Below are 24619 nucleotides of genomic sequence, written 5' to 3'. Positions count from 1 at the left end.
GCTGCCCCAGGGGCTGGTTGCAGCCACCGGAGAAAGTCCCCCCGGCTGGCCACAGAGTCTGTCCCCGCACAGACCCCGCTGGGCAGCAGCAGCTGCTCAGCCCCGGCTCCCGGCTCATACACCAGGCAGGCGGCACCGTCTGACCCGGGAGGAAGTTCAACCCCGATATCCTGAGCAGGGAGAGCGGGATAGTTCAGCGATCAGCCGCCTCCTTTCCCCGAGCCCTGAGCAGAGCCCCCTGGCGGCAGCAGCTCCGGAAATGCAGATACAATGTTGACCCAGCCCCAGGTCGGGAACAGCTGCCCAGCAACACTGTAGCCAGGGGAGCGCTCCGGGTGCTGCGACTGGTGGCGTGGGCGCTGCTCTCTGTGCTCAGCACAGCCGGGGAGCTGCGATTTATTGCTGCTGCTTCTCCTGGGAGCCGGGAGCCCACCAGGCGGAGCCGGAGACTCCAGGTAATTGAGGGAGAACTGGGGGGAAAGTGCTGGGTGTCCCCTCCTCCTCACCCCATCGCTGCTCCCCGCGTGTCTGCCAGTCTCGGACTTTAGCGCAGAAATTTTCCCTGCAGGGGCTTAGGGGTGGGGTAGGGGGTCGTGGTTCAGGTGAAGGATATGGAGAGAAAGGCCTTAGGGATAGCAGGATCAGGCCCCAGCGGGGGTCCCCCCAGTGCCTGGGCGGAAGGGGAGGGGTGAGCAATAAGGAGATGGAGGGGAAAGGGGGGGTAAAGGCAGCATGGTTGTGCGGGGGGGCACCCCAGCTAGAGGAGAAGAGTGGGGGGCTCAGGGGAGTGTGTGGGGAGGTTATTCGTCATTTAAAAATCTACCCCATTATCTTGAGACAAGCCGGGGGGGGTCCCTGTGAACTCCGCAGCGATGGGTAAATCTCCTCAGCATTCCAGTGCTGACAGGGGCCTGTTTGCTCCACACCCATCAGGTCTGAAAGGACTGAGGCCAGGTCTACATGACAGACCTATGTTGGTATAACTACATGGCTGGTGTGTAAAAATCCACCTTACCCACCCACCCAGATTCAGAGGGCAGGTGAGGGTAGCAGCTTCAGCAGATGTTACCGAGCCTGCTCAGACTGCTCCGGCCTGCTCAGCGACAGCAAACTAGCAAATGTTCACCATCCCTTGGGAGGATCTGGAGCAAAACGTGGCCGTTATTCAGCAGCCTGGCAGGGCAAGAAGGGCAATTGGGGAAGCTCAGCAGGGGCTTTAGTTCATGTCACACCCCGATTCCCCCCAGGCTCTTTCCCTGCAGACAGATGCTCTGGGCTTTAGTTACAGCTGGTCCCACTGACTGGGCTGCAGCCCAGGTTGGTAGCGAGGGACCAAGGAAGGAGCTGAGCAGCTAAGAGCCTTTGTAACAGATGCTGGCAGGGGAAAGAGGGAAGGGGGAGAGTTAAGGGCTCTGAGGCTTTTCTGCAATACAACTATACAGTATATCTAGATAGCGTAACCGAGCATCATGCACTGTGTGACTCCTGCTTTTGACTGATTAGTAATCAAGGCTCCTAGAAGAAGCTACTGCTGCCTCCATTGTGATCTGGAGACCTGGACCAAGCAACTGCTGCTCTGTGTCAGGGAGAGACCAGAGAAACCAATGGGGGACTTTCTGCAGTGGCTGGACCCAGCCCCTGGGGCAGCCCCGGGCTCTGCCGACACCAGCCCCTGAGCCGGATCCTGCAGGTGAGGGGAGAGACCTGGGGGAAAGGGCTGGGGCCGGGCTGTAGAGGATGGGTTCCTCTAAAGCACTGGGAAATCTAGTTGACAAGCTACATCAGGCAGGGTGATTAGTCCCCGCTGTCTCTCCCCCTAGGGCAGGTCTCTGTGGCTCTGGTCTTTGACTGAGCCTGACCCACTGCACAGGGACTGTGAGGCTGAGGGGGGTAAAGAACTTTGAGAGCCCCAGATGCAAAGTGATAGAGAGGGGCAGGGCTGGGGCATGGTTATAATTTCATTGGTTTTTTTTTCCATAGAAAACGGACACTCCCCAAAACTCTGAAATAACAGGGACAAAATATTTAAACATGGTCTCTGAATTGGCATCCAAAATGTAGCCTCCCCTGGGATGTTTTAATATGCTGGGTATGTGCACATGGATGCCATGTGCACACTCTGATGGAGGGCGAGAGGGATGCATGCAAAAGAGTTGTGGGTGCAGAGCTGTGGGTGCACATGCAAAGGGCGATCCTGGATCAACAAGGTAAAAACATGACTAAGCATCTTCCCCAGTGTCACAGAGTTTAGAATTGCTCCAGCCGTTGTTCTCACCCTGGCAAGCTGCAGAGTAACAGCCATATTTTGCTCCAGATCACCCAGTCCTCCCAGGGGACAGGGAAAGGACAGAACTGCTGGTGGGTTTGGTCTGGGTATAGATGGGGAATGCAGAAAGGTAGGAGCCCAGCAAGTGAAATCCCTTCTGAGCCTGCTTTAATGTGGGGCATAAGTTGCAGGGACAACCCCAGCAGGAGGGGGTGGAAATTCCCCTATGAGAAGTAACAAACGACTGACCACGCAGACATCAGAGGCGCACAGCCAGCGCATTCAAGTCACTCTGGAAAGTTGGGAACTGGGCTTGAATATCACAAGGTTTAAAAATACACTTTGTGGGGAGGGGTGATTTTATTTATCTTCTGGTGGTTAAGCCTGTGGGGGGAAGCGACCTGCCCCCTTAGTGAGAGAGAGCGAGAGAGAGCGAGAGAGAGCGAGAGAGAGAGAGAGAGAGAGTGCGTGTGTGTGCATATTGCATCACAAGAGCAAAACTCTACCTGCCACAATGCACATGCAAAATTGCAGCCTCCCTCCTCACAGGGAGACTCCACCCACTGACCCTCCCCTACTCCTGGGATAGGGGGAGCTGCTACTCTGTGTCCAACTCCACACTCTTCCTCATCACTGCCCTGTCACCAGTCTCTTCTCCCCTGATCCTCACAGTCTCCTCTTCACATCTGCCCCTCTAGTCACCTGCTGTTCCCTTTACACCTTCCGTGTACCTCTCGCATCAGCCACCCCACATGCCCCTTTGCTCCCTATCTGCAAACCCCCACAGCCTCCAACCCTGCACCCCACATTCCCCTGCACTCCCTAATCCATGACATTCCCCTAAATCATTGTCAGGCTCAGTCTGGTCCCCACAAATTCCCCTGCACTGCTCTCAGCCTCCCTCTATCCCCCCGAACATACTCCTATGGGCCTCTGTTTCCCTCTTGTCCCCATGTGCCTTGCATCATCCCTCATTCTCCCTGCTGCCCCTCACTCATTACCCTCTTCTGTCTGTCTCCTGCTCCCCTCCCAGGATCTCACTCACCTCCTCCCCCCTCAGTCTGCCCCCTGGACATGGACGACCCTGCGCACTGCCCCACAATCCACCTCTCGCCCCCTCCACCCCTCACTAATTCCCCTGCACCCTCCTCAGTCTTGCTCTAGCTTCCCGTGTCTCCCTTTCTATGCATGGTGTCTCCTTGTCAGAGGATGTTGTGAAGGCCAAGACTATAGCAGGGTTCAAACAAGAACTAGATAAATTCATGGAGGTTAGGTCCATGCCAGGATGAGCAGGGATGGTGTCCCTAGCCTCTGTTTGCCAGAAGCTGGGAATGGGCAACAGAGGATGGATCACTTGATGATTACCTGTTCTGTTCATTCCCTCTGGGGCACCTGGCATTGGCCACTGTCTGTAGACAGGATACTGGCCTAGATGGACCTTTGGTCTGACCCAGTATAAACCATTCTTATGTTCTTATATATCCAGCCAACTAACCACAGGGTCCCAGCCATATTCCCTGAGGAGAGCATAGCTTTAACCATACTGAAAACAATAGGAGCTGGTGACCATTACTAGGAGCTGCCTTACTTCCACATGCCTGGAAGATCTGTAGGGAAATGGCGGCCATCTGGAATAATAATGAATAATGATTGAATGAACAATAATAGTCCTCAACTCTACTACGGGAACATTCATAGGTATTACTAAGGTGGCTCCCCAAAATGCCAGCCTTTTCCAAGAAAAATTTCGAGACAAATGAACCATGAAACCAATGATGTACCTGAGATATATCAATGATATTTTCATCCTATGGACAGATCACCTCAGCTCCCTCACAGATTTCCACCACAACTTCAACAACCATCACCCATCCATTAAACTCTCTCTGGAATACTTCCACACTAGCATCAACTTCCTGGACAGCAATCAGCTGCAATAATGGAACCCTACAGACAGCAATATACAAGAAACCCACAGATCACCACACATACCTTCACAGATCCAATAATTGCCCCAAACATACCAAGAAATCAGTTATCTACAGCCAGGCACTCAGATGCCACAGATTATGCTCTGAGGAAAAAGTCCAGGATACATACCTTAACACACTTAAAACCACCTTTACCAAACAAGGACACGCCGCCAAAGAAGATGGCTCCATCAATGACTATTGGTCTGGATGGGCAGACCAGAACACACCAACTCAAAGCAGCACCAGACCCTGCCAGAACAACAGATGGAAAACCTGCAGACATATCTCCACTGCTACAATGATCAACACCCCCCAGAACACACCTTTCAAGATCCATGGGTCCTACACATGCCCATCATGACATGGGGTGTACCTCACCCAGTGCACTAAATGCCCCAGTAACAACTACGTGGGTGAAACCAGACAATCTCTATGCTCTCGAATGAACTGACACATAAAAATGCAAAAAGACAAAAACGCTCTATCACCTGTGGGTGAGCACTTTTCACAAAATGATCACTCTGTATGTGAACTCTCAGTCCTCATCCTCAAAAGAAACCTGCTCCATACCTTCAAAAGACGAACCTGGAGGCTTAAATTCATAACTTTGGTAGACTCTAAAAATCATGGACTGAATAGAGACACTGATTTTATGGCTTACGGTTTTATTACAACAATCTGTAACTCTCTAACCCTCTTTTTGTTCTATGACTACTACAGTGGTGCTAACAGGCCACTTCACCTTGAATGGGGCTTTGTAAGCAATCTGTTCCACTTTGCATTTAGCTGTGACACCCTGAGTTTAGTACTTTTCCCAGACCTGGAGAAGAGCTCTGTGTAAGCTCGAAAGCTTGTCTCTCTCCCCAACAGAAGTTGAACCGATAAAAGATATCACCCTTGTCTCTCTTGAATAAGGACGGCTTGACTTCAGCATTTCTGAAGGTAATGGGAGATGAACAAGGGAAAACAAGTGAGTTCTGCGTCAGGAATTGTGAGATCATGGGAAACTTCTAAAACTCCAGACTAAATATCATGAGATTCATGATGCATTCAGTAGAGTCGGTGGCTCTTGGGCATCAGGTTTTCACCTCACAACCAGTATGTTTTCAATTAAAGCGTCTGGAAATTTTCCACCTCTCCCCAGGAAAGTTCCCTGTTCTCTGCGGGGAGGGGGATTTTCCAGCCCTCTCCTGGAGTGAACTGGTGGGATTGTGACTGGGGCAGCAGGAAATGAATGAGGATCTCTTGCTATTTCAGGGGCCAGTGACCTTCAAGGAGACTCATCATGCAGGAGAATTGTGAGAATGTGACCTCGCTGGGTAAGGATTCCTGTACCCTTAGGAATTAGAAGCTGGGGGTGGGGGTGTCTCTGAGGCACCTGGGTTGGCTTCTGCTCAGGGTTCTTCCCTGCTCCCTTATATTTCGGGGGGATCAGCCCCATCACCCCCAGAATCCATATGACCACTCCACACCCTCTTTCAAGGGAGAGGAGATTCAGAGATGCATTGGAGATGCTAGTCCATCCCCAGAACTTCCAATGGAGAGGAAGAGTTGCATGTTCCTCTCCTCCGTATTATTAAACATGGGCGCACAGTGTCCCTCCCTACAGAGAACTGGGTCTATGCCTGGAGAGGGCTTTGGTCTCACAATATTAGAAAGGAGTAAGAGATGGTCCAATTCCTAAACCAGAGTCATAAGACTCCCCAATTTATGGAGATCCCGGGATCTCCTTCCGCGGAATCACATGCCACTATAAACACCCGACCTCCCCCAAAGGATCTCCAAGACCATTTTTCAATCCATTTGGTTTATACAAAGGCACTACCTGGCACATCTGGAAACAGCTGTGCCTGAGAATAACTGTAAAACCCTAGTCTCAGCCTCAGCTGTTTTCTTTCCCCTGAGCTGGGTTTCCAGTTCCCACAGCCAACATGATCTCCTAGCTGGAAATGGGGGAAGAGCCATGAGTCCTAGCTCACCAGGGCTCCATGGAAAGAGAGATCCTGAGAGGTGCCGGTCAGGTGAGGAATTGTTTGAACAGACGCAGAAATCATCCAGCCTTGGCATAAACATCTGGGATTCTCACACAGGCCCCATAAACTCCCCCATTTCTACCTCATCTCAACCTAGTCAAGATTATGCCCATGAGGTGTCATATCTTCCTGGCAGATATTACTCATGGCTTTCCTCCCACCCTGACCAACATCTGGCAGCAGCTCATGTCTCTCTGAATGTTCAGATAGGATGAAGAGGCAAAATTGGTCCTCTCCTCTCTCTCTGTTTGGAGGAAGGTCTTGGGATTCAGATTCTACTCCTGAGTTTTTGATCTCCCCAGAAGTTATTTGGGTTTGTTTTCCCCATTCTCATCCCCTTTCTCAGGTACCCTTTCCCCCTGGCACAGGGACTGACTCCTGTCTTGATTCTCTCTCTGTCCCAGCAGGTGATGTGATGGTGAGTGAGAACGAGGAAGAGAGTCCTCAGCAGAAAAGTCTTGAGCAAGTGGAACCGCGTGGGATATTGCTGGGAAGACCTGAAGAGGGTATTTTCCAAAGTTCTGAGCTGGGAGAATCCTGTGAGACTCAATACAGGCCAGAGGGGCAGCTGGGAAACCCCCCAGGAGATGGACAGGGAAAATCCAGTCACCGTGGGGGAGATTTGGAGGACCTCAATGGGACCACAGTGCAGCTGAGAATCAGCACTAAAGAGAAACGGCATGAATGTGCTGAGTGTGGGAAAAGCTTCAACCAGAGATCAAACCTGATTGTACATCAGAGAGTTCACACAGGAGAGAGACCTTATAGCTGCCCTGACTGCAGGAAAAGCTTCAAGCAGAGTTCAGACCTTCTTCGACATCAAAGAATTCACACAGGAGAGAGGCCCTACCGATGTCCCATCTGTGGGAAAAGCTTCAATCAGAGCTCAGAACTTAGTAAACATCAGAGAACCCACACGGGAGAGAAACCCTATAAGTGCCCTGAGTGCGGGAAAAACTTCAATCAGAGCTCAGAACTTGTTAAACATCAGAGAATTCACACAGGAGAGAGACCCTATAGGTGCTTGGACTGTGGAGAAACCTTTAGCCAGAGCTCACATCTTATTGTGCATCAGAGAATCCACACGGGAGAGAGACCCTATAAGTGCCCCAAGTGTGGAGAAAGTTTCAGTGTGAGATCAGTCCTTACTACACATCAAAGGATCCATACAGGTGAGAAACCCTATAAATGCCCCATCTGTGAAGAAAGATTCAGTCAGGTCTCAGCCCTTATTACACATGAGAGAATCCACTCCGGAGAGAGACCCTATAAATGCCCGGACTGCGGGAAAAGCTTCACGCAGAGCTCAGCCCTAATTAGACATCAGAGAACCCACATGGGAGAGACACCCTATAAATGCCTAGACTGTGGGAAAAGCTTCAAGGCGAAGGTCTCTCTAATGTCCCACCAGAAACTGCACACAGGATAGAAGGTGTCGGGAGCTTTCCCTGCAGGGCAATGGGTCTGTGCCCTCCTGAAGCAAAGTGTAAATGTGCTTCCTTTGAGGATGATCTGGGTAAGGACAGCAGACAGGTGGATGGTTGGGGTTTCTATGGGAGGTGGTTGGCGGAGCCCGGAGGAGGAGGAAATGCTGGGCACTGGGGAGATGAGTCATTTCAGGGTTCGAGGGGAGCAAGTGGTGGGATCAGTGGGGAGATGTTTCTGTGGGTTCCACACACACTTTCCAGTGTAGGGAAGAAGTAAAAATGTCCCATTATCATTTGTGTCTGAGTCATCTCTGCGGCTTCTAGGGCACCTTGAGGCAGGGACAGGGGAATGATATTCAGGGAAGCAGCAAGGGGCCCTGCATGGCTGTAGTTATACAGCAGGAAGAGCTGCCGATCTGAAGTGACAGGATGTCTGAGCTAGGGTGACCAGACAGCAAGTGTAAAAAATCGGGACGGGGGTGGGAGGGTAATAGGTGCCTGTATACAAAAAAGCCCCCAAAATCGGGACTGTCCCTATAAAATTGGGACATCTGGTCACCCTAGTCAGAGTGATGCTCAGTGTATTGGCCAGCTCTGCAGATGCAGGAAGCTGGCTGGGGACTGGGGAATTCGTGGTGGAGATTCCCCAGAGAGGTGGGGTCCTTGGGGGATTGCACTGTTCCCGTGAGGGCGGGGTGGTGTAATAGCGAGAGCAGGGGGAATTCGGATGCAGGAATCCTGGAGAGGGGGCTGATGTCTAGAGGTTAGACTGGGGTGAAGGTGGCAGTCAGGTTTCCAGGGTTGGGTAACCAGCTCTGCTAATGTCTCCTGTGCAGTCACTTCCCTCCCCTTCCTCCCGTCTCTACAATGGAAATAATAATTACCCACCTCCCTCAGAAGTGGAATTACTGTGTATTCAGTGGCTTAGGAGGACAGAAGCACTAGGGGAGGGCAAGTTTCATTATCATTATTGCTATTAGTTTTCCAAGACTGGGGTTTTCTTTTCAGTTTCAGGTTGTTTCAGTGTTTTCCCCATCAACTTTAATGGCCCATTGATGGTCTTTTCCTGGGTTGTTGTGATCCTAGGCACCACGGGATTCACACCCTGCACACTACTGCAATAATATCTGTGCAAAATATGCCTTATGAGCCATAGGCACCAACTCCGTGGGTGCTCCGGGGCTCAAGCACCCACAGAAAGAAAATAGGGGGTGCTCAGCACCCACCATCCACAGTGGTTCCAGCCCAGGCTGGCCACTGATCAGCTGTCAGCGGGCCCCGAACGGCCAGCAGAGCAGCGAGCAGCTAGTGGAAGGCGCTTGGGGTGGGAGGCGGAGAGAAGCTAGCAGAGGGCATGTGAGGGATGGGCCTCGGAGAGAGGGGCAGATTGGGGGTGGGAAGAGGCAGAGCGGGAGTGAAGCACCCACTGGGGGGAAAAAAGTCAGCGCCTGTGTTGTGAGTTATCATTCAAAAACTAATAACACGCCGGTCAATATCATTCAGAATTGTATGTGACAGGGCTGTAGGTGGAACTCTGGATACTCACTGCCTTAAAGCCTGTGATTAGAAGGTGTTTAAACCAGGCGTGTCAGGGAGAGTTGATAAACAAAAGGTTTTCTCCAGACAAAGAAAAGAGGCCAACACCTGAAACCAGGTGTGGCCAAATTCAGTAGGCTATTCGTTTGTATCGGAGCTTGCAGGAAAAGATCATTTGCATCGTCTAAATCGCCAGCAGAAGAGAAGGTGAGGCAGCATAGAGGCAGACAGCATGGGATAGCATCCACCCCCAGCAGGGAAAAGGAACTGTAGCTGGGGAGACATGTCAGAAGAAGACATTTCTCAGGTTTACTGGATTATAAAGAGACAGGGAGCAAATCCCTAAATTATCCTTCAGCTGAGGAGACAAGGAAAACCAGCACCTTGAACTCCGACAGCGGGGCTCCTGGCTGAAAGCTAGCCAGCCATTGCTGGGAACGGAAGATAGGGTGACCAGGCAGCAAATGTGAAAAATTGGGATGGGGTGGGGGGTAATAGGAGCCTATATAAGAAAAAGACCCAAAAATCAGGACTGTCCCTATAAAATCGGGACATCTGGTCACCCTAATGGAAGACTAGTGAGGAAACTACCTTGTACGAAGATTGGAGCTTGTTAACTTAGCTCCTAGCCATTAGGAAGCGTATTTTTACTTTTGTTTGTTTGTAACCCTTTCTATCTTTATTCCTTCTACCAGGTATCACTTAGGGCTTGGCTACACTTGCAAGTTAGAGCGCATTAAAGCAGCCCCAGGCACCCTAACTCCCGATCCATCCACACTGGCAAGGCACTTAGAGTGCCTGGACTCTGCAGCTGGAGCGCTCCTGGTAATCCACCTCCACGAGAAGCATAACGCTTGCTGTGCCTCGGCTGAAATGCCCGAGCATCAGTGTGAACGAGGTGTTGCATTACTGCGCTTTGATCGGCCTCCAGAAACGTCCCATAAATCCCCTTAAGTCAAGAGGCCACTCTTGTCATTTTTTTGGAATCGGCTGTAGGAATGCGGCTATCCCCTTTCAGAGCTCCATTTCTGACAGCCGGCTGCTTATCTGCTCCGGGACAAAGCAAGCCATTAGTGTGGAATGCTGCTTGTTGTGAGTGTGTGAGAGAGAGGCGGGGGGGAGGGAAGGGGTCTGAACTTACAAGACAGCATGCTGACGCACTCTCAGCACCCCAAAAACCCACTCTCTCCCCCCCTACATACACACAACACACTCCCTGTCACACTCCACCCCACCCCCTGCATTTGAAAAGCACGTTGCAGCCACTTGAACGCTGAGCTAGCTATCACAATGCACTGCTCTTTGTGGCGTTGCAAGAGCTGCTACTGTGGCCATGCCAGTGCGCTTCCAGTTGAGAGTGTAAACACACGGCAGCGTTTTCCCTGCTGCGGTCTCCGAAGGCTGGTTTAACTCCCAGTGCTCTACATCTGCAAGTGTAGCCATGCCCTTAAGCTATGACTTTTGTTTAATACACTTGTTTTACTTTCAATACAAAGCAACTCAGGGCTGTGTTTCAAGGGAAGGGTGTATTTACCCTAGTTCAGTTAACAAGCTGTAACGTACTGACTCTTTAACAGAGAAGTGAACTTAATATCTTCTGTGAATGTAGAGTGATGGGGGCTGTGCATTGCAGAGAGCCATTTTGGAGGCATTCGGGGGCTGGAGTTCACCAGTTGTTAGCAGGGTTGGGCTGGGAGAGTGCTGAGCAGTTTGCTGGTGAGGAAAACAGAGAGGTGTGGTAGGGAGCTGACACACCGTCTAATCTCCAGCACAACTCACTTTTGCTGAGGCCAAGGGGTAACACAGTGGCTCCCAGCTCTGGATGTCCCCAGTGGCTTGTTAAGGTGGTGCCATGTACTAGGACGGGGGTGGCCAAACGTACTGACCCTCTGAGCCGCATCCGATAATCTTCATAACCTCACGAGCCGGGCGCGCCTGCTGGGGCTCGGGGCTTCAGCTCTGTGGGGCTCCCCTGCCGGGGCACAGGGCTTCTGCCCCATGGCAGGCATCTGCCAAGGCTCAGGGCCCCAGTAGGCGCACCCCACGGGGCTGAAGCCCTGAGCCCCACCAGAGGGCAGAAGCCACGAGCTCCCCTCCCCGCCTGTCTGTTAGGCAGAGGGCGGGGGGCATCCCCCATTAGCCAGGATGGGGAGGGATGGTGTCCATAGCCTCTGTTGCCAGAAGCTGGGAATGAGCAACAGGGGATGGATGACTTGATGATTACCTATTCTGTTCATTCCCTCTGGGGCACCTGGCAATGGCCACTGTCGGAAGACAGGATACTGGGCAAGATGGACCTTTGGTCTGACCCGGTGATGGCCGTTCTTATGGTGGGCTCCGGGAGCCGCACTTTAACTATAAAAGAGCCACAGGTGGCTCACAAGCTGCAGTGTGGCCACCCCTGTACTAGGAGCTAGTCCTCACCTTTCTTCTATCAGCCTGTCCCATAGCTCAGTGGTTAGGCTGTGTGACGAAGTGGGGGGTTTTCTTGTTTTCAGTGGAGTTTCAAGGGTTTGCATGCGGAGGGGGTGGGACTCAGTTTCCCTGGGTGTTACTGGTTTAACGAGGTGAGGGGAGAGGGAGTGTGTTTTGCAGAGGACCGGAGAGAGGACGTGGGGACCCAGCCGGTGGCCGGGAGGATGGGTACCCCAGCGACCGGTGACCTGGCGACCTGGTGACCCAGAGGCCCAGCTGAGGAGACGCAGCCGGTTCTGGCCAGTGGGAGGACAATGGGCTGCAGAGTGAGGACCCAGTGACCTAACCAGCCGGTTCCAGCCAGAGGGAGAAGCAGGAGAGGAGGCCCCGGTTTACGACCCTGTTTACCTGGAGGGAAGACAATGGACAGAGGCGGGGCCTGGGGCCGGGGATCTCGGATGCCCAGCGGCGAGCAGGGGGGCTCTGGGCTGGAGAGGGGAAGCAGGCAGAGCCCACCTGGATGCAGGGAGACTGGGATGTGCTGGGCTGAGGGAGGCCAAGCCTGAGGGTCAGAGAGTTTCCTGTGCTGTGTTCAACTCTCAATAAACCCTTCTGTTTCATGCTGGCTGAGAGTCACTCCGGTCTAGAGAACAGGGTTGCATCAACCCCTTCGGGGGTGGAGGCCCCGGGGGTCCAGAGCGAGTGGACTCCCTGAGGGGGGCCACGGCAGAGACAGACGTGCTAAGGCTCAGAGAGGTGCGGATCCAGGAGGTGGAGGGGCCGGACCCTGAGAGAGAGTGGATCCCCGAGAAGGGCTGTCTCACTAAAAGGGGCACCCCCCATGGACCGCACGGGGCCTGACCCCGAGAGAGAGTGGACCCCCGAGAAGGGCTGTCTCACTAAAAGGGGCACCCCCCACGGACCGCATGGGGCCAAGAGTGGGCACGATCTGTGAGTCCGTGACAGGCTGCTCTCATGACAGACTACGCTGTTTGGAGCCTTTCTCCCTCTGAGGTAGAAGGTGGCATCTTGAACCTGGGTCTCTAGCACCTCAGGTAAGTGCTCTAGCTACTGGGTTAAAAGTTAGTTGTGTGGGTATTGCCACCTTCTCCATGGCTGTTTGTTTTGCATGGAGTGAGGCAGGCGCCTACCTCATTCTCACAAGAAACAGTGTAGGTGCCTAAGCCGCCGGCTCCAGGAGAGGGGCCACCCATGGATCACAATCAGAGCAAGGTGCCCAACTCCATGAGAGGGACTTGGGACACACACCCCGCATTGGCATCTCCCACTGACTGTCTGAGGGGGCTCTCCTCTCCACGGAGCGTGCCAGCTTTTGTGGATCCCAGTCTAAGGCCCCCTCTCTCCCACGCATTGGGGGAGGGGGGCGGGGGAGGAGCCGAGGTGGCTCACTCAAGCTTTGTGGATTCCAGTGTTGTTCCAGTGATTTTCAAGGTGACTAAAAGCAATGGCGGATTAACCAATGGGCCCACAGGGCCTGTGCACAGAGGCCCCGGCCAATTAGGGGCCACCGGAAAAATGGACGCCCCACCCCCAGCAGACAAGGGTCGTGCAGGGCGGGGGAAGCCCCCGTGCCCCGATCCTGCTCCACTACCCGGCAGCAGTGCCAGGTGGGCGGGGGAATCCCCTGCACCCTGGCCCTGCTTCCCGGCAGAAGCACAGGGCAGCGGGGGAAGCCCCTGCACCCGGACCCCGACTGTGGCCCCGGGACTGGAGGAGCTCTGGCTCCCTGCCACAGCCTCAGGGCTGGGGGAGCTCGCACTGCCTGCTGCGGCCCCAGGACCCTGGCAGGGGAGGGAGGGGCACAGAGTTCTCTGGTCTTGGGGCTGCAGTGGGGGGGGGGGCAGAAAGAAGCAAATGGGGGGGCACAGTGGGGGGGTGGCATGGGACAGGATCGTGGGTGGAACAGGGGTGGGGCTGAAGGGGAAGAACGGGGGCAGGACTGCAGGTGGGAGGGGGCCCCCCACTTGCTCTGGCCCAGGGCCACACGAAACCTTAATCCGCCTCCGAAAAAGTTAGGTGTTGCAACGTTCAGCATTACAAGTTCAGCGTTACTAAGTCCCTTTGTGGCTCCAGGTCCCGGTCACCATGTTCTGCCAGCCTGGCAGGCCCACAGGAGGGGAAATGAAGAGCAAGAGACCCCAATGGAGCCTGTCCAGCCCCAGTATGCCACACCCCAGCTCCTCACAACCACCAGCCGCCAGTCACCTGCCTCTCCCCACTGTTGTCTCCTCCCAACTGCCACGGGACCACACCCCGCCCCCCCCCCCCCCCCCGGCCCCTGTTAATGTGGCCCAGGGCTCCCTCTATGGGATGCTGGCTCTGCTCCAGCCCCAGGTTGGGGGGATGGGAAATGGGCCCTATGGTGCCGAAATCTCTGTCCCTGCAAATTCCCCCACTGACGGGCAGGTCCAGCATCCCAAACATAGCCTTCCTCGCCCCCGCAGGTTTCTCAGCCCTGGCAGGGCCCCGTACAGGCAGGAGAGTTCCCTTTGCCCTCACAAATCCCCTGAACATGCCCCCTGCCCCCTGTGGGCTTTGGCTTTCTGCTGTGCTCACAGCTCAGCTCCTAGTGGGGCAGGTGCCCCCCTCAACCAAACCACTCAGCTCTTCTGGAGAGAAACCAGAGAGACAATGGGCCATAGTTTCTGAGCTCCCTTCCCCACATGGCATAGGAGTCAGGACTCCTGGGTTCTATTTGCAGCTCTGGGAGGGGAGTGGGTCTGTGTCAGCAGGGGGTTGGGAGCCAGGACTCCTGGGTTCTCTGGCAGGGGAATGGGCCCAAGGGGGATTAGGAACCAGGACTCCTGGGTTCTAGTGCCAGCTCTGACAGGGGAGTGGGCTTGAGGGGGGTTGGGAACCAGGACTCCTGGGTTCTAGTCCCAGCTGTGGAACAGTACTGAGTCAGGTTTCCTGTGGGAAGGAGGAAATGTATGGAAGAAGTTTAAGGGGAGTTGTTACCCAGCAAAGGGAGGGGTTTTTTGGCCCTGGTGAGAGGTAGAGCCCAGCGAGCCATATCTAAGATGGAGGGATGCACAAATGTACCTCACCCAGGAGCAGGTTTGGCTGCTCTCACTGGTGAACAGGGGATACGGGGTGCCTCTGATGCCCTGCACAACAGCCAGGGAGCAGCCACTTGAGGTTTATTTATCCCCTTGCTGGGCTCTGTACACACAGGAGAGGGGGATAAGGGCCAGTCCAATGGGAATCCAGAGCAGGGTTAGTGACCAGAAAAGCAGAGACCCTGTTTGGAAAACAATCTATGGTTTTCAGGAATGCCAGGCTGTGATGCTCACTGAAACACAGGCACCACCAGGCAGCTGGATAACAGTCACACTGCACAGGGATTGCTCACCCAGTGCTAAAAAACAGCCACCTCTGGGTGAGCAGCTCGATAATAACCACAAAGTCAAGTTCTAGAGCAGAAATGCAGCAAGGAGCCAGCCAGTGGGAGCAGCAGCAGCCAAAGCCGGGACCTTTGGATAGTCCTGTCAAAACTGTAGAAAGTACTGTCCTGGGGACTGTATCGGGGGACTCCCCAAAGCAGCTCCTTTGATTCTGCTCCTTGATAGCATTTGGCTCAGGGACACGAGGGGAGAGGAGATAAAAATGTCTCTGTGGGGGTAGCCCTGGTGTAGTGTCAGTGACTGTCTGCAGGGAAAGAGCCTGGGGGGAATCAGTGTGAAATGGACTAAAGCTCCTTCTGAAACCTTCCCAATTGTCCTTCTCACCTTGACTGGCCACAGTGTAACATCCACGTTTTGTTCCAGATCATCCCAGCCCCTGGAAGGTAAAGAGCTGCAGTGGAGATGGATCAAGAAGGGGATTATCAAACAGGGAGCTGCTGGTGGGTTTTTCCTAGGACGGAAAAAGCTGAAAGGAGGGGATGGAGTGGCAAGTTGAATCTGGGGGCTGATTTTTAGGGGACCCACTGGATGCTTTTGCCTGTGCAGGGTGTGCTAAGGTGAATTCCCCCATCTCTGTCCTCCAGGATAAGGAATTACACACAAGATAGAAGTAATCCATGCCTCTAGCAGCTTTTGACACTACACTGGCTGCAGAAGGTATGGTTATTTCAGGGTGCCACTTTTCTTGAGTCCCCAGCTTGACACACCGTGATCCTGATTTCCAGACCTGCAACTTTCATTTGAAGCTGTGGCTGAACAGAAGCTAAATATTGACACAAGTAATGATAATAGCTATCTTATTTACTGACTATATACTGTAGCCCCCTTTGCCAAGCGGTAGCAGATGTCAGAGCCTTGCAGGTCAATTGTTTTGAAGGAGAAATCAATGGCGCAGAGTCAGGGTATGTTCTATTGTGAGTTGTATATTTACACTATATCCACCAGTCCTTGAACAGAGGTGGTCATAAATGGGATGCAGGCAAACCTGCCTTTTAAAAATCTCAGCCCAACACTAATTCCTAGTTTGTGAGAAGCACCTCTGCCCCAAAACTTGACTTAACTCTACTCTAAATTCCCTTGCTGTTTACCACAGCCACAGCTCCCCAAACAGAATCTGCATTGCAAAATTAACAACATCTTCAAAAACTGAACAGTGCCCACACCCTAAGAAAAAGAACTTTTAAGATTGTCCTGTAGTGCCACCTGGTGACTGCTGCCATAATATGTCCATATATCCATAACAGCACAAATGGTATTGATCTACTTGGGCATGGCCAAAATTGATCAGAAGCAATTATGGAAACGTCAATAAATAAATACATACATTAATAACCTTTTCTCATTCTGCACCATTCTAGGAAGATTGCTTTGTTTAAAAACAAATGGTTGTAAGGCTCCTCATCGAGGTCTCATTTCCTGGCTTTGCCACAGGCTATCTAATTGAATTTGGTCAAATCACACTCTGTGTGTGTCACACACAGAAGCACCAACTTATTTTTTGTGTTTACAGCACAGGAAATTTGAGAATGAAGAGCCTTTTAAGGCTTTCACTGAGATCCCACAATCACGTTTGGCTGCGGGAGAGGAATCTAGTGGTTAGAGTGGGAGGGCTGGGAGTCAGGATTCCTGGGTGCTATCACGAGCTCTGGGAGAGGAGTGGTGTCTAGTAGTTAGAGCAGTGGGGCCTGGGAGTCAGGACTCCTGTGTTCTGCTCCCAGCTCTGGGAGGAAAGTGGTGTCTAGTGTTTAGAGCAGAGGTGGCTGAGAATTAGGACACCTGGGTTCTGTTCCCAGTTCTTGATGGAAGTGGATCCAGATTGTTCATGTTTTAAGCACTCTCCAGGCTCTGTAACTTTCCCAGTCAAACCCCAGCAGCAGCATGTATCCCGGCTCCCCCCCCCCCCCAACACACCCTTGTGTGCTCCCATACCTCCACCCCACCCCTAGCTAGAAAAGATCTCACATGGAAGGATAGTAGCTCCAGGATGGAAATTCTTTAATCCACTTGGGGTTCAGCAGAAAACTTTGGATGGTTGGCCAGTTCGTTGTCATGGTCCTTGTTAATGAACCAATCAGCAGCAGTGAGTGAGTGTGTGGTGGTGGGGGGGGGGCATCACGACCCCAGAGGTGTGTGTGGTGGATGGGGGATGGATGGCAGTTCTCTGGGGTGCAATTTGCTGAATCATGGTGTGAGAAAGGGTTTGACCCCTCTTGGGGCTGGAGCCCAGGAGCGGAAGCACTCTGGGACATATGAGAGCCTGGCTCAGTGGGTGTGATCATGGGCCCCATAGAGAGGGTAAGAGGGGAGCAGTAATATCTCTCTTTCATAGAAGCAGGTGGTTTTGGAGCTGAGAGGGCAGGGTGTTCTCCAGATGTACCTAGCAATGAGGTCTGCAGAGCATGGATTTGGGGGGTCTGAGAATAGACAGATGCGGGGGCGGTGCTGTCATCCTCTGTCCTGCCGCAAGATTCCTTCACCCGGCCGGACAGTGAGATTCCCCCCACGTGAGAGTTTCTTTGTTCTGGTCTCCATTCGCCCCCTAGGCCCTGGGGATCTGTTGGCCTGCACAACACAAAGCAAGCTTGTTAATAGCAGCAAAGGGCTGTGAATACAAGCAAGGCGGGGCCTGGATCTGCAAAGTACATGGATGGGAGAGAAAAGGCCAAGTGGTGCAGGATGGTGGGATAGCCGACTGGATGGGGGCGTTCTCCTCTCGGAGGCCGTGCGGAAGCCATTGGGTAAGAGGGTGCTGTGCTGCTGTAGTTTCCATGTTTCACAGGGGGCATGAAACCAGTCAGGATGAACAGAGATCCTCTGTCACTTTCCCATTCGTCAGGGCACATCACAGCTTTAGTGAGTCCATTACAGCCAGTCAGAAAAATGCGATTTTCCCCATTCGGGGGGAAAAGAAACAAACAAAAGCTTTCAAAACTTTAACCTTTCCATGGGGGTTTCCTAAACCAGTGGTTCTCAACCAGGGATCCAGGGGCCCCTGGGGGGCCATAAGCAGGTTTCAGGGGTCCACGAAGCATGGCCAACGTTAGACTCACGAGGGCCCAGGGCAGAAAGCCAAAGTCCTGCCACACGGGACTGGAGCCTGGGGCACCAAGTCCCACTACCCAGGGCTGAAGCCAAAGCCTGAGCAACTTAGCTTCATGGGGCCCCCTGTGGTATGGAGCCCTGGGCAATTGCCCTGCTTGCTAACCCCTAAAGCCGGTCCTGGTTTTTGTATGCAGAAAAACAATTGTTGTGGCATCTCTGGGCCATGGTATTTTTATAGCGGGGGAGGGGGGGAGGGGCTCAGAAAGAAAAAGGTTGCGAACCTCTGTCCTAAATGAAACCACATGACAGCTTTCATCTGTGTAATTATGAATCACCATTTTAAAACTAAACACGTTTTCATTTAGACTTCAAATAGTATTGTGATTCTGTATTTTAAATTGGATTTTTTTTAAATATTCTTCTGTTGGGCATTTAAAATAGGCAAATGAAAAAGGATATTTCCCCACCAAACACACACACACTGTCCTTTTCCACTAGGAAAGAGGGAGAAATGGTCAAAATGTGGGCACACATATTATTTCAAAATGGAATTTCCCCCCCAAAAAATCTTTGGTTTAGAAAAATTCAAAATTTTCCTCCCTGAAATACTACATTTAGAACAATTTTGGAAAATTAAAAACTTAATAAAAAAATTCCCACAAAAGTTGATTATTTTTCCTGACCTTTTGGTTGACCAGCTGTAGATTGCATTCTGCCCGCCCTCTAACCTCCCCCTCCTCCCCTCCATGTGTTTTCAGCTGAATAGGAGATTCCCCATCACCTCTTATCCTGAACAGCTGTACAGTGTTGGCTGGGTGGCTGCTAAACAGCTGCTATCTCTCCCCCACCACCCCAAGAAGTGACTGCATTTTATTTTTCCACAACTCTTCATTGTCCTTATGGCCTGTCCATCCCATCCCTTCTGGCCCTCAGAGCTCCTCGCCAGGCAGCTCAGAGTCCCTTCTCCCCTGGTGGAGTGAGTGAAGCTGATGCCTTTCCCCTTCCCTGCACCATCGCTTACCCTTGGGTCCGGAGATCCTCTCAAGACGTGCCCAGAAGCTGCAGTGCCATGTGGGCAATGGCCCTTTGACCTGAGACTCATTCTTGCTGATGTGAAAGAAGTTCTGCTCTGTGGTGTTGTAGAGGGGCCAGTGCCCCTTGCTCCTGTCTGGCCCTGTGGGACTCCTAGGGCAAGAATTCAGCCAGCCAGGTCAGGAGAGAGGAAAGGAAATGTACCTTAGCTGCTAGGGGTCTCAAACACAGGGTTGTGGGCAATTTATCCCCATACACTGAGGGCACCAGAGTCTCTCTCTTACACACATATACAAACACACACGCACACACACAAAGTGTTGTTATGCTGAGGGCATGCTAGCATGTGTCTGATCTATGGGCAATCACAGACCTCAGTGAAGTTGGTGTGTATGCTAGCCACCTTTCATTCAAGTTAAGTGAGGAAGCAATTAAATGTCCTTTTGTTTAGAGATAACTGAAACAACAGAAGCCACCGCTGAAGGCACTGGACCACATATGAAGATCTGAATTGAGCACTAACGCTGGGAGAATAAGAGGGGTTTCCTTTGGACTGATTGCAAACTCAGGGGCTGGGGTATTAATTGGTGGATCAGTGTGTGTCAGAAGCAGACAGGACCAAAAAGCCAGAGAAGAGGCTGGGAGCATGGCCCTGAGAGGGAGCAGAGTCTGAGCTTCTTGAGGCACAGAACTGGCTGGAGATGCACACTTGGATATTGTGAACAAGGAAACTCTTATCTGTTCCTGCTGTGTTCAGGCACCAGGACTTTGCACACATGTTTTGTAAATCAACAGGATTCCACTAAAGAAATACCCAACTCATACTGTCAACTTTTCCTCCTACCATAAACAACTCAGCAAGGCCCGAATTTTGGCTAGCATCTTGGACCAAGGGCAACCTTATTTTTTAAAGTTTCTTATGGTCCAGGGCCACTCAGGAGCCAATGACCAAAATTTTGTCTTTTCAATATGGCCACCCTCTCCTGTTCTCAATGAGGATGAAGTGACAAGATTCCCCTTAGTCAAATGGTCACCATCTTCCATTGGACTTGGTAGGGTTGAAACCACAGGATACCCTCAGTTAAGATGGATACTGGCTCCCATTTATCTCTATGGGACTCAAAACCTCAGGATTCTCTCAGTTATGAAGACCACTTCTTGCCTTCATGACTGTGCATTGCGGCTGACTCTAGTAAATATGGCCACTGGTTCCCAGAGTTGTTAATGGGATGGAAGCCAGGCTGTCCTCTGGGAGAATGACTGCTGTCAGAGAGGAGGGAGGGACAGTGATGGGAGCAGATGAATGTGGGCACGGGAAAAAAGGGACAGGCAAACATGTAAGGGCAAGGGAGGGGCATTGGGGGGCAGGTGACTATGAAGAGGGGGAGGGGAGGATGCCGTGTTATGCCTTACCCAGTCCTGGCAAACTCCGCCCAGTACCGCATCACCCTACGGCTGAGTGCCGCCTCGGCCTCCGTGTATGTGTGGTTGGCTCCCCCCTCGGATGCCAGGGTCCCAAAGAGATAGAGTAGCTCGGTGGTGTGCACCGCCCCCATCCAGTGGGGCCAGAGTGAGCCGGAAGAGCGGTGTGCAAAGAAGTAGACATACGTGGGGGTCCCAGCATTCGCCAGCTGCCCGGCCAGCTCAGTCATGGGGCACAAGAAGAGGTAGTCATTGGCAGCTTGGTTCATGGCCCAGCGGTGCTGCGCCAGGCCGCGAGCCTTCCCCTCTTGGCTGTACCTCAACGCTGCTGCCTGGATGGAGAGTTTTGGCAATCCCGGCACCATGAACCTTACCCCCTCCACCAGCTCCTCCCAGCCGATCAGGCTGTCATTCCCCAGGCTGAATCCAGGAGCGCCGAACATCAGGAACATGGAACCTTCATTGGCAGTGATGCCGGTGAGGATGGGTTTGGTGTGGATGTGCCCGGCCTCCAGCAGCCGCCGTGGCTCATCAGGGAGGAAATCCCCATCCACCGTGGGCAAGAAGGGGAAATCAACCAGCCTCTTGTTCCTTGTGATGGTGAAATCGTGTCGGACAAACTCCTCCGAATCTTTCCTCTTCAGACAGTCTACCACAGCACCGTCACTGCCCTTGCCACAGCCCATCAGTCGGCCGAGTGCCCGGGCTCTCTCTCTGGCCTCCTTTGGGCTCAGCGAAGCCCACGGTGCATTGGCGACTCCACTCTGCAGTGCAGCCCGGGCAAAGAGGTGCCGGCTCCCCGGTGAGAGGAGGTGGAAGGCGACCGAGGCACCACCAGCGCTCTGGCCAAATAGCATCATCCGTGCTGGGTCCCCACCAAAAGCGGCTGCATTCTTCTGCAGCCAGCGCAGTGCCAGGCGCTGGTCCCACAGGCCGGCGTTTCCTGGGGCGGCTGGCGGCAGCGAGAGGAAGCCCAGCGCCCCTAGCCGGTAGTTCATGGAGGCCACAATGATGCTCTCAGTGGCGGCTAGGAAGCGCCCATCATAGACGTCAAGGGAGGCTGTGCCGATGAAGAATCCCCCGCTGTGGATCCAGACAAGGATGGGGACCAGAGCGGGGACCTGGGGCTGGGGCTGGGGCACCCAGAGGTTGAGGAAGAGGCAGTCCTCTGAGAGCGGTGTGGTAGGCAGCCACATGGCACTGCCAGGGTAACCAGAAAACACTTGCTGGGGGCAGGAGTTGCCGTAGCTGGTGGCCTCCAGGACACGCCTCCAAGGCTTGTGGGGAACTGGCTTCTTGAAGCGCAAGGGCCCCATGGGGGGCTTGGCATAGGGGATGCCCAGGAAGGCAGTGACTGTGCTGGAGCCAGCTAAGAGATGCTTGCCCCGGACGGGACCACTGCTGGTGAGCACCACAGTGCCATCAACGGAGGCAGAGCCAGGGCCTAGCAGGGAGAGGAGCAGCAGCAGGCAGGGCAGCACAGGGAGGAGTGCCAGCATGGCAGAAGCTGGAAGAGAAAGAAACCACCCACAGGGAGTTATTTGTTGGGCCAGTACCAGGTGGAGACATAAAGCCTGGCTGGTGGTGTGGGGCCAGGATGACATGGGAGGGACACGCTGCCCCATCGCATGCCTGGATCATCTGGGTGTATCTCATTTAATCATGCCTCCAGCACTACTGCTCCTCAGTCCCTCCTCTTGTCTGCCTGTGGCACATAACAGTCTAGCCTCCCTTGGCTCTCCTTGACTCTGGGCTCATTTCAGTTGTGTAGGGTGCCAACTTTGTAATATTTAAAAACTGGACACTCCAGCAGGAGTGCTAGAACCTCCCCTGCCCTGCCTCTTCCCTCTGAGGCCCTGCCCCCCATTCGCTCCTCTTTCCCCCTCCCTCCATTGCTCACTGCTTTTTCCCTCTCCCCCCATTCCTGTGCAGGTCGGGAGGGACTCGCCTGCAGAGCCAGGGCAGGGAGCTGCAGCCGCTGGATGCAGTTAGGAGGCAGCCCTGGCTGAGTAGGGGCTGGCGTAGGTGATAACTCAGTGCCTCCCTGGGTGTCCGGACACCGTCAGGTCCCCTTTTCGACCAGACTTTCTGGTCGAAAACCAGACACCTGGCCATCCTAGTTGTTGGAGCTGATGTGAGGGTGCTGGTGGCCTGTGATATATAGGAGGATGGTCTGGGTCAGGGGTCAGCAACCTGTGGCATGCATGCCAAAGGCGGCACGCGAGCCGATTTTTACTGGCACGCTGGCCAGGGTCCCGGCCGCCGCCCCCGCTCAGCCCTCTGCCAGCCTGGGTGAACGGAACCCCCGGCCGGCAGCGGGCTGAGCGGAGCCAGCGGCTGGGACCCCAGCTGGGAGGAGCCGGCGGATGGAACCCCAGACCAGCAGTGGCCAGTCTGGGGTTCTGTCCACCAGTGTAGTGTATTAAATTTCTCCCCATAGGAATGTGCTATTTGCGGAGCACGGACTGGCAGCCGTAAGTAGTACACAGTAAGTAGCACATTCCTACGGGGAGTAATTTAATACACTACACCTGGGTAAGGAAGGCTGTGCATCCCCAAACAGCCCGCCCCCTATCCACCCCCTGACTGCCCCCCTCACAACCCCTGACCTATCCAACCCCCCTGCTCCTTGTCCCCTGACCACCCCCTCCCGGGACCCCCTGCCCCCTGACTGCCCCCCTCAGAACTCCCCGCCCATCCAACCCCCCCGCTCCTTGTCCCCTGACCGCCCCCTCCCGGGACCCCCTGCTCCCTGACTGCCCCCCTCAGAACCTCCCACCCATCCAAGCCCCCCTGCTCCCTGTCCCCTGACTGGCCTGACCCCTATCCACATCCCCGACAGGCCCCCCGGGACTCCCGTGCCTATCCAACCACCCCTGTTCCCTGTCCCCTTACCATGCCGCTCAGACCATCAGGACTGGCAGCCCTAAGTAGTGCACCGTAAGTAGCACATTCCTATGGGGAGCAATTTAATACACTACACTCTGGCCCTGCTCAGCCCGCTGACGGTCTGGAGTTCTCAAAATATGTTCTCACATTCCTTATCAAAAATTACACTACAATTAGCTTAAAACTTGAAAACTTGGTTTGTATATTACAGTAATCGTTAAAAAATGCATACTGTTAATAAATACATAGGTTTGATGAAACAAAGTAGTTGTACTTATGTGCCTGTGCTTAATTTGTGTTTTCGATGATTTACTGTCTAAAAAAATCTCGCATGTCTCGCACCCCCAGAAAGGGCATCTCGCACTCCCAGGGGGTGTGTGCACCCCAGGTTAAGAGCCACTGCACTAAACTGATAAAATCTGTATTTTAATTTAATTTTAAATGAATCTTCTTAAACATTTTAAAAACCTTGTTTACTTTACATACAACAATAGTTTAGTATCAGAGGGGTAGCCGTGTTAGTCTGAATCTGTAAAAAGCAACAGAGGGTCCTGTGGCACCTTTAAGACTAACAGAAGTATTGGGAGCATAAGCTTTCGTGGGTAAGAACCTCACTTCTTCAGATGCAAGTAATGGAAATCTCCAGAGGCAGGTATAAATCAGTATGGAGATAACGAGGTTAGTTCAATCAGGGAGGGTGAGGTGCTCTGCTAGCAGTTGAGGTGTGAACACCAAGGGAGGAGAAACTGCTTCTGTAGTTGGATAGCCATTCACAGTCTTTGTTTAATCCTGATCTGATGGTGTCAAATTTGCAAATGAACTGGAGCTAAGCAGTTTCTCTTTGGAGTCTGGTCCTGAAGTTTTTTTGCTGTAAGATGGCTACCTTTACATCTGCTATTGTGTGGCCAGGGAGGTTGAAGTGTTCTCCTACAGGTTTTTGTATATTGCCATTCCTGATATCTGACTTGTGTCCATTTATCCTCTTGCGTAGTGACTGTCCAGTTTGGCCAATGTACATAGCAGAGGGGCATTGCTGGCACATGATGGCATATATAACGTTGGTGGACGTGCAGGTGAATGAGCCGGTGATGTTGTAGCTGATCTGGTTAGGTCCTGTGATAGTGCTGCTGGTGTAGATATGTGGGCAGAGTTGGCATCG

General features: G+C 53.0%; 2 protein-coding genes across 4 annotated transcripts in view; one reads left to right on the top strand and one right to left on the bottom strand.

The window, feature by feature from the left end:
• The first annotated feature begins 213 nt into the window (after positions 1-213).
• LOC113405116 (zinc finger protein 239-like) lies at positions 214-8201 on the top strand. 2 transcript variants are annotated; one of them, XM_029913022.1, is made up of 3 exons: positions 214-455; positions 5497-5558; positions 6680-8201. In XM_029913022.1, exons 2-3 carry the CDS (start codon positions 5525-5527, stop codon positions 7699-7701), a joined length of 1056 nt encoding a protein of 351 aa, XP_029768882.1. In that variant the 5' UTR covers positions 214-455; positions 5497-5524; the 3' UTR covers positions 7702-8201. The 2 variants fall into 2 exon arrangements, with proteins under 2 accessions (XP_029768882.1, XP_029768881.1); XM_029913021.1 differs by having other exon boundaries at positions 6677-8201.
• Positions 8202-17090: 8889 nt separating this feature from the next.
• Positions 17091-24619, bottom strand: part of LOC112119437 (acetylcholinesterase-like) — a 15103-nt gene continuing 7574 nt past the window's right edge. Inside the window, exons 2-4 of one of the 2 annotated variants that reach the window (XM_024218104.2) lie at positions 20563-22078; positions 19139-19302; positions 17091-17637 (exon numbers count right to left, since the gene is read on the bottom strand). In XM_024218104.2, coding sequence (XP_024073872.2) covers positions 17615-17637; positions 19139-19302; positions 20563-22070 — 1695 coding nt within the window. In that variant the 5' untranslated portion in view covers positions 22071-22078 and the 3' untranslated portion in view covers positions 17091-17614. Of the gene's footprint in view, positions 17638-19138; positions 19303-20562; positions 22197-24619 lie in introns of those variants that run through there. The other variant, XM_024218103.2, reaches the window with a different exon arrangement.

This window comes from Terrapene carolina, unplaced genomic scaffold (genome assembly GCF_002925995.2).
Source record: "Terrapene carolina triunguis isolate 2854851 unplaced genomic scaffold, T_m_triunguis-2.0 Scaffold421, whole genome shotgun sequence".
Lineage (NCBI taxonomy): Eukaryota > Metazoa > Chordata > Testudines > Emydidae > Terrapene > Terrapene triunguis.
The sequence above is the reverse complement of the archived record's forward strand: the minus strand, read 5'-3'. Positions and strand labels throughout refer to the sequence as shown.

Coding starts and splice junctions, on each gene's coding strand:
- LOC113405116 (XM_029913021.1), top strand. CDS start 5,525: ATGCAGGAGAATTGTGAGAATGTGACCTCGCTGG. Junction 5,559..6,676: donor TGAGAATGTGACCTCGCTGG/GTAAGGATTCCT, acceptor TCTCTGTCCCAG/CAGGTGATGTGATGGTGAGT.